The sequence below is a fragment of the Meleagris gallopavo genome, chromosome 10 (genome assembly GCF_000146605.3).
Source record: "Meleagris gallopavo isolate NT-WF06-2002-E0010 breed Aviagen turkey brand Nicholas breeding stock chromosome 10, Turkey_5.1, whole genome shotgun sequence".
Lineage (NCBI taxonomy): Eukaryota > Metazoa > Chordata > Aves > Galliformes > Phasianidae > Meleagris > Meleagris gallopavo.
The window spans coordinates 2397142-2406286 of NC_015020.2; the positions used below are offsets into that span (position 1 = coordinate 2397142).

Below are 9145 nucleotides of genomic sequence, written 5' to 3' on the forward strand. Positions count from 1 at the left end.
GAGCAGATGCGGCTCTGAAGGCTGGGCAGGCCTCCCTGTGCCATGTTCAACCCCGTTACGCCTCAGGGCCCCGGCTACGCCGAGCACTGCTGCCCGCGGCCGCTGCACGGACCCTCTGTGGGCACACCGGGGCTGCAAGGTCGGTCAGAGCTCCATTAGCACAGGCAGTGCCTGGGATGGACACGTGCCTTCAGTTGGAGGCTTGGTGGTCTCCCTCTCACACCCTTCACCTTTCTTTCCCTCCCTCCCTCCCTCCCTCCCCACCAGGACTCGATTTCTCAGTGTGCCATCAGCCCAACCTTGCCAGCAGTCACCATGGCTATGGGCTGGTGCCCGGCACTGAGCACCTGGGTGGTGCTGATGGTAAGTCCGTGCTCCTGGGGGACGTGAGGCAAGTGAGGGGTTAATGAGGGGTTCGGGCATCTCCTAGGGATGGTGCCAGCAGTGCTGAGAGGGCTGAAGCTGCTGGGGCTTCAGGGACATCTCCTGCAACAGGGTTGTTTCTATCAATAGGGATATCTATCGGCTCACGCAGGGGCTGGTGCTGGCCAAAAGGACTGGGCACTTATTTTGGGCTGGGATAGGTTGTAGAAAGGAGTTGGTGCGTGTCAAGGGCTTCAGATACCTCTTAGGGTTTGTGACAGGGAGGAGGGATGCTTCTGAGCTTTGCCACAGTCTGGACCCAGCAGCCAGCAACCTCCAGGTGCTCCTCCAGGCTCCAGAGCACCAGGCTTATGTCCTTGGGGGTTACTTCAGTTGCTTCAGCCTTCCAGGACCAATTCTAAGAGGACTGCCCTCCACTCTGCCACTGTCCCAGGCTCACGGTTCTCAACGCCCCGTGGTGCCGGCAAGCTGGGCAAGAAGCGGGCACTATCCATCTCACCCCTGTCAGACTCCAGTGTTGACCTGCAGACGGTGATCCGCACCTCGCCCAACTCCCTCGTTGCCTTCATCAACTCCCGTTGTGCTTCCGCCAGTGGCTCCTATGGTCACCTCTCCATCAGCACCATCAGGTGGGCACCGGACTTTGTCCCACTGGCGTGCAGACAGCCTTGGAATGCAGGAACCTGAGTGCTGTTGCCCACCTTGGGGAATGTCAGGGGCCAAATTGGGAGCAGTTATCCCAGAGTGGGAGGGCACTTAGGGCTGGTGTGCTAGGGCAGGAGTTGCTGGTAGCTCAGATCCCTGCCAAAACTCCTGTCCTATGCTGGTGTTACCTGCTCATCCCTTTTGCTCTTTGCAGTCCATCGCTGGGGTACCAGAACCCTCCGGGGCAGCAGAAGGGCCAAGGGCAACTGTTCAGCCACACTCCACCCCTGCCACCGTGTAGCTCCCACGAAACCCTGTCCTCCCGCCCCGGGCTCCTACATCACACCCCGGCTCATGGGACCCTCAAACACTGCCAGGTATGGGGCCGCAGGGATGCTGTGCGTCCCATATAATGGGTGGGCATCCTGCTGCTGACTGCTTTGCCATTTCCCCCTGCCACTGCAGCAGCTAAAGTTGGAGAGGAGCCTGAGTAGCCCTCTGACAGCCAAATACCCAGAGGAGAAATCTGAGGGTGACATCTCCAGTCCAGCCTCCACAGGCACACAGGTACTCCCCAGGCCTTTGGACTCCCCTGCTCCCAACAGCACCACGCTCTCCCCTGTGCCACTCCCAGGAGCAGGGAGGACACAGAATCGTGCTTTGGAGTTCTCACCCGGCCACGCTCCTCCAGGACCCCTTGCTGGGGATGCTCAGTGTTCGGGAAGATCTGGAGAAGGAGGATGGGAAACCTGAATTTGAGACCATTTATGAAACGAACTGCTACTGGGATGGCTGTGCCAAGGAGTTTGACACGCAGGAACAGCTGGTGCATGTGAGTTAGGTCCTACTGGGCGCCCTGGGTCCCTCAACCCGTGCTCGGGCCACTGGCTGACATGGCACTGTGTCAACCCATCGCTCCCGCTCAGACTGCCCTGTCTTGGGCTGAACCTCCGGCTCTCCCCACCACTTCTAGAACTCACCACAGGGTGAGCGGTGTTGGAAGGGAGGGAGATGCATCCTCCTCTTCACCTGGGCAAGTTCTTTGTGGTCCTCCCATACCTTGTGCCAAGGGACACCACCCAGCCTGGCCTTCCTCACCCCTCAGCCAGCTCTCCCAAAGCTCTGGTGCATCCAAACTTCCTGCTTTCTTCTCTGTGTCTCCCTTCAGACGCTCCATGACCCCTAATCTTCTCTTGGCCACCCCCAGGTAGCCCCCAGCCATTTCCAGTATCCCTGCTTCCTCCACACACCATCTGACCTCTCTCTATTCCCCCAGCATCTCCCCACCCATCCCTCTCCCTCCATATCCTCATTTTCCCACGTCTTCTCTTAATTTACCCCTGACACTCGGTGCCCTCCCCCGTGCCCCTCGTGATTCCCTCTTCTCCCCAGCACATCAACAACGAGCACATCCACGGGGAGAAGAAGGAATTTGTGTGCCACTGGGCAGCGTGCTCGCGGGAGCAGCGGCCCTTCAAGGCTCAGTACATGCTGGTGGTGCACATGAGGCGTCACACGGGCGAGAAGCCTCACAAGTGCACGGTGAGATGGAATGGGGTTTTTTTTGCAGAGCTGAGGGTGGCGTATGGCGTTGCGGGGTGGAAAATGAGGTGGGTTGGTCGGTAGCCTGGTAGCACACGGTGCAATTTGGTCCGGGTGCCCAGAGCCCTGTGCTCAGTGGTGTGGCACAGCTGCACGTGGAGCCAAGGGCTGCGTGGCAGGTGGGGTGCAGCGTGGCGTGGCACAGGTCAGAAGGGTGAAGGGGCTGTGGGCGATGTGCTGCAGGGTCTGTTTGAAGGTTGTGCCGTGTTTTGCTCTGCTCCCCCGTGCAGTTTGAGGGCTGTAACAAAGCGTACTCCCGTCTGGAGAACCTCAAGACACATCTGCGCTCCCACACGGGTGAGAAGCCCTACGTGTGTGAACACGAGGGTTGTAACAAAGCCTTCTCCAACGCTTCCGACCGGGCCAAGCACCAAAACCGCACCCACTCCAATGAGGTACGTCTGGGGCTCTGCCACCCTTTGGGTTCCCCTTGGGCTGCTCTGTTGGTCCCAGGGACTTTTTCTCATTAGATGCGGAGGTTGGTGGCCCTGCACGTGGCAGGGGATTGGAGCTTGATGATCCTTGAGGTCTCTTCAAACCCAAGGCGTTCTACGATTCCTTGATTCCCTCCTCGCCCACTGTAATAGATCCCCAAGTTCCTTTCTTCCGAGGTTACCCACCAGGATCCCTTTATCCCTGCGCCATGCAGTGGAACTCTGTCCTTATATTCTTCCTCTTTATGGCCTCTAACACCCCACAAAGGATTTGGTCTCTGTCCTTCCCACCCTCTGTTTCCTCAGCTCCCAGATCTACTGGAGAGGATGAGGAGGGGGTTCTGGTGCTTCGTTGGAAGGAGTTTGGACTGGAATGAAACGCAACGGTTCCACTGGAAGGGACCTTCAAGGATCACGTCCAGCCAATCCTAACCCCCTCCTTGCACCCTTTTTCCCCCACAGAAGCCATACATCTGTAAGATCCCGGGCTGCACCAAGCGCTACACGGATCCCAGCTCCCTGCGCAAGCACGTGAAGACGGTGCACGGCCCTGATGCCCACGTCACCAAGAAGCACCGGGGCAGCGTGGTGCCTGGCCATGCACTGCCTGCCTCTGGTGCACCCCAGGACATGAAGCAGGAGAAAAACACTAACGGCCCTGCTGAGATCCGGAAGGATGACAGCAAGCTGCTGGTGCCTGACTTGGCCTCGGTGAGAAGCCAGGGGTGCTGCTGGTGGTGCCGCTGCACTCAGTGTGCATCCCAGTCTGCATTAGTGGATATGTGACCCTTCTTTTTCCTTTGGGTCCACCCCCAGAAGCCACAGCCCAGCCCTGGCGGGCAGTCATCGTGCAGCAGTGACCGCTCCCCCCTGGGCAGCACCACCAACAACGACAGCGGAGTGGAGATGACGGGTAACACGGGTGGCAGCTACGAGGATCTGTCCACGCTGGAGGATGTGGTGCCCGGGGAGCCCATGGGCACCTCGGGGCTGATGGCCCTCCAGAAGCTCGAGAACCTTCGCATTGACAAACTGAAGCAGATGAGGAAACCGTCGGCTACCAAGAGCCTGAATCTGCCCGCCATCCCTGGAGCCGGTGAGACCTCCTGGATGTGGGGCAGCCCACGGCTGCTGTGGTGTGCAGCCAGGGAGCTGTTGGCACCCACACTGGGAGCCGTGCCCCGTTTTTTACTTGAATCCATGTCCTATAGAATCATTTCATAGAATCATAGAATGGCCTGGGTTGAAAAGGACCGAGTTCCAACCCCCTGCTGTGTGCAGGGTCACAACCAGCAGCCCAGGCTGCCCAGAGCCACATCCAGCCTGGCCTTGAATGCCTCTATGGATGGGGCATCCACAGCCTCCTTGGGCAACCTGTTCCAGTGCCTCACCACCCTCTGCATGAAAAACTTCCTCCTCATATCCAACCCAAACCTCCCCCGTCTCAGTTTAAAACTGTTCCCCTTGTCCTGTCACCACCCACCCTCACAAACAGCCGTTCCCCCTCCTGTTTATTCGCTCCCTTCAAGCACTGAAGGCCACACTGAGGTCTCCCCACAGCCTTCTCTTCTCCAAACTGAACCAGCCCAGTTCCCTCAGACTTTCCTCACAGCAGAGCTGCTCAGCCCTCTGTCCATCTCAGTGCCTCCTCTGGACCCGCTCCCAGAGCTCCCTGTCCTTCCTGTGCTGGGGGCTCCAGCCCTGGACGCAGCGCTGCAGACGGGGCCTCACAGAGCCGAGCAGAGGGGGACGATCACCTCCCTGTCCCTGCTGCCACCCCTTTTTAATGCAGCCCAGAACACAGCTGGCCTCCCGGGCTGCTCTCGAGGAGCTCTTCCCCCAGTCTGTATCAATACCTGGCATCGCCCCGACCCAACTGCAGCACCGGCTCTTGGCCTTGTTGAACCTCATGAGGTTCTCGTGTGCCCCACTTCTCCAGCCTGTCCAGGTCCCTCTGGATGGCTTCCCTTCCTCCCTCAGTGCATCGACGGCCCCGCTCAGCTCGCTGTCAGACAGGCGCTGGCTGCAGGTGGTTCTGGAGGTGTAACTCCCCTTCTCTTCCAGCTCTGCCCGGAGACGTGCCCGGGGTCTGCGTGCCGCCGGCCGCATCGCAGCGCCGCATCGCGGAGCTGTCGGCGGCAGAGCTGGCCGTTCCGCCGAGCGAGCGCCGCAGCAGCGCCACCAGCACCGTCAGCTCAGCCTACACCGTCAGCCGCCGCTCCTCCGCCGCTTCCCCGTACCTGCTGGGGCCAAACCTGGCCGGCGAGGCGGGGACGATGCCGGGATGCTCGGATGGCTACGACTGCATCTCTCCGGATGAGCTGCGGCGCGCCGGCAATGCCAACCCCTGCGGAGCGCTGCCGGGCGTGGGCAGCCTCACGCCGGCTCAGTGCTACCGTCTCAAAGCCAAATACGCCGCAGCGACAGGTGGGCCACCCCCGACCCCACTGCCCAGCGTGGAGCCGCTGGGGATGGGCGGCCACGGCAGCTTGCCCGGGGACTGCCTGGAGCCGCCCGTGCCCTCCTTCTTTACGAACGGTTTGCTGCGAAGGCACAGCTCCAATGACCGCTACGTGAGCAGCCTTCACCCTCATCTGGTGCCTGGGAACGGTGTGAGGAGGGCCAGCGACCCGGCCCGGACCGCAGCCAACCCTCATGCTGTGCCCAAAGTGCAGCGTTTTAAAAGCGTGGGGAACATGAATGCGCCGGGAGGGAGCAGAGCTGCCCTGCAGCCCCTGGGTGCTTCTGACGGCAACCTCCAGCACCGGGTCTTCTCCCCACGCCCACCCAGCATCAGTGAGAATGTTTACTTGGAGAGTGTGAACGCGGAGGGCCCCGGACCTGGCACGGAGTCTGGCTTGCTGGAAATGGACCCGTTCTTGAACTACCCTGAGGAAAGCTTCCCGTGCCGGGGGGCCAACGTGCAGCTGCAGTGTGGGGGTCTGTATGGCAGCGCTCAGCGGGCCCCGGGTGGGGGAATGCAGCTGAACCCAGGTGGGCACGGAGAGATGGAGGAGGGACTGCTGCAGCCTGAGTTCTCCCTCCCGCAGTGCCAGATGAACCAGCACTTCCCCAGCCTGCGTGCGGGCAGCGGGGCCGTGCCGCCTCAGTGGGAGGAACCCCCCCAAAGCAATCGTCTGGAGCTGAGCTGTGGGCAGCCGGGTGTCAGTGCCGTGGCTGAGACGCAGTGCCAGCGTCACACCGCTCTGTACCCACCGCCCAGCCACTGCGTGCAGCACCCCAGGCTGATGAGCACGTGCCAGGATGGCGGCTTTTCTGATGGGCACCGCTTGAACTGCCTGCAGATCAAATCTGAGCAGCGCTACTCAGCGCCTGCCCCGGCCCTCACTCCGTGCCAGAATGCCAAAGCCACACAGCAGCCCGCGTTCAGCCAAACCGTGAGTGGGTACCGGGCCGAGGAGCAGACGCCCAGCGGCTACGTGGGCGTGCTGAGCCCGCGGGGGAGGAGAGCCCACACCCCCGCTTTGCAGGCCAAAGAGGTGATGGTCCGCAGCTACGTGCAGGCACAGCAGGCTCTGATGTGGGGAGAGCCCCCCAAGGGTGGTGAGGCCGGCATGGGGCTGGGCGGCGAGTCTGGGCAGTACCAGGGCACGCACGCGCCGCCCTACCTTGGCCCCAAATACTCCGGTTACCAGCCCAAAACGAATCACCTGCAGGGGCTGGTGGAGAGCCCCCACCTGCTGAGCCCCCCGTGCTTTAACCCTGAAATGGTGCCACATCCCCCCAGCGGTGCCAAGCCACCGGAACACCAGAACAGCGTGGGCTATGGGGGCAACCTGGCAGAGCCCAACCCCTCCTATGAGGCAGCAGGTGCCAACCCCCAGCGCGGGCTGCGTCTGCCCCCGGTCCACCCTGCCCCCGAAATGCCCAGTGACACACTGCTCTGCTACCCGGGCCAGGTGGGCAAAGGCAGCCACAAGCTTCAGGGCCCACCTGCTGCAAGCTGTGGGGGTCTCGGGCACTGCACTGGGAGCCTGGGGGGCAACAAAGGCAGCTCTTGCTTCTACCCGGACTCGGGGCAGCAGGCATTCAACAGCCTGGACTCGCTGGACCTGGAGAACACTCACCTGGACTTCGCTGCCATCGTGGAGGATGCAGAGAGCTCCGCGCTCCTGCCCGGCCCCCCAGCCCCACTGGGGGTCTCCTGCTGCCGGCACCCGGCGGTGCCAACATGGCTGTGGGTGACATGAGCTCCATGCTGAGCACTTTGGCTGGGGAGAGCCACTTCCTCAACTCCCTCTCCTGAGCTTGGAGGGGGGGAGGAGCACCTGGAGTGCAGGTGGGATGCCTGCACAGCCCAGATGTGGGGGCAAAGTGCCTCTGGGGAGAGGCATGGGGGTCCCCCACCTACCACAGGTGTGTGGCCTGGGGGGAGGGGGGACGCACAGCCTTCCTTGGTCTGGGGGTGCCGTGCTCCTCCGGGGGGTATTGCTGGGTGTGACACAGCAGACCTGTGCAGCCACAGTGTTGAAACCAAAGAGTTCCACCCCCCCCCCAATCCCTGCAGGCAGCCCCACGCCCCCCACATTTTTGTTGTCCCCCTCAATGCCTTTGCCCTCACCTCCACCCTCCTTGGTGACACATCCCCACCTCCCATCATTTCCAGTGGATGGGAGAAGAGGAGGGATGGCAGGCGGGGGGTCTCAATGCCACCTGTGCCTCTGTATATAGTGTACATACATCTCCCTGTGCTCTATGGATCTTACCCTAAAGTCTTTCTTCTGTTTGAAAAACAGTGCCCCCTGCACCCCGCTCTCCCCCAGCCCCCCTCTTTAAACCCTCTCTCAGGAGAACCGTGCTCCAGCAGCCCCACGTCCCTCCATCCCTCCATCCTTCCATCCCTGTGTCCCTCCATTCTTGAGTCCCTCCATCCCTTCTTCCCTGCATCCTTCCATCCCTCCATCCCTTCATCTCTCCATCCCTCCATCCATCCCTCCATCCCCACATCCCTCCATCCCCCATCCCTCCATCCCCCCATCCCTCTATTCCTGCATCCCCCCATCCCTCCGTTCCTCCATCTCTCCATCCTTCCATCCCTCCATCCCTTCATCTCTCCATCCCTCCATCCATCCCTCCATCCCCACATCCCTCCATCCCCCCATCCCTCCATTCCTGCATCCCCCCATCCCTCCGTTCCTCCATCTCTCCATCCCTCCATCCTTGCATCCCTTCATCCCTCCGTTCATCCCTCTGTCCATCCTTCCATCCCCACATCCCTCCATCCCTCCATCCCCCCATCCCTCCATCCCCACATCCCTCCATCCCTCCGTTCCTCCATCTCTCCATCCCTCCATCCTTGCATCCCTTCATCCCTCCGTCCATCCCTGCATCCCCGCACCCCGACACTCGGGGACCGACCTCGGGGTGGGTCTCCGCTCCGCTCCGCTCCGCTCGGCTCACGGCCGCCGCCTGGTGGCCGAATGCCGCATCGCAGCCACATCGCAGCGGGGCCGGCGGAGGACCCGAGCGGGGGGGGCTGTGTGGGGCCATGGGGCGTCACTGGGAGCTTCGGGGGAGCCTGCAGTAAATCGGGAGGGTGCTTAGAGTCGCATAGGGCGCATTGAGGAGCCCCTGGGTGCCCCTTAGAGCACACCGAGGAGCTCTGGGAGTATTATGGGATGCCTGAGGGTGCACGGGGGGGTTCTTGGGGACCTCTAGGGTGTCCTACGGAGCACCGAGGGCTCGGGGAGTATTCTGGGATGCCTTAAAGTATCCGGGGGGGTGCTTGAAGTCCTCCAGCGCATCTCACAGAGCACTGAGGGGCTCGGGGAGTATTCTGGGATGCCTTAGGATGCACGGGGGGGGGGGGTGCATGGAGTCCTGTAGGGCACCCCGAGAGCACGCTGAGGAACTCGAGGAGCACCCCGAGGTGCTCCAGGGCTCGGTTTGGGTTCCGCGGAGTCCTCCGAGGCGCCGCACGGAGCGCTGCGGGTCTCCCAGGGCGCCTCGGGGCGTCCCGAGATGCACGGGGGCACCGTACGGGCTCCGAGCCCGGCAACGAAGGGGCTAAAGGGGCGTGGCCGTTAGCGGGCGTGGCGACGGAGGTGACGCACGACGTC

The 9145-nt window shown here is 62.0% G+C and overlaps 1 protein-coding gene across 1 annotated transcript; it reads left to right on the plus strand.

Moving 5' to 3' along the window:
* Positions 1-7: 7 nt before the first annotated feature.
* GLI1 (GLI family zinc finger 1) lies at positions 8-7963 on the plus strand. Its single transcript, XM_019618434.2, has 11 exons — positions 8-139; positions 268-363; positions 818-1013; positions 1244-1406; positions 1495-1596; positions 1721-1861; positions 2422-2571; positions 2862-3026; positions 3528-3776; positions 3882-4161; positions 5130-7963. Exons 1-11 carry the CDS (start codon positions 43-45, stop codon positions 7274-7276), a joined length of 3786 nt encoding a protein of 1261 aa, XP_019473979.1. The 5' UTR covers positions 8-42; the 3' UTR covers positions 7277-7963.
* The last annotated feature ends 1182 nt before the right edge of the window (positions 7964-9145 follow it).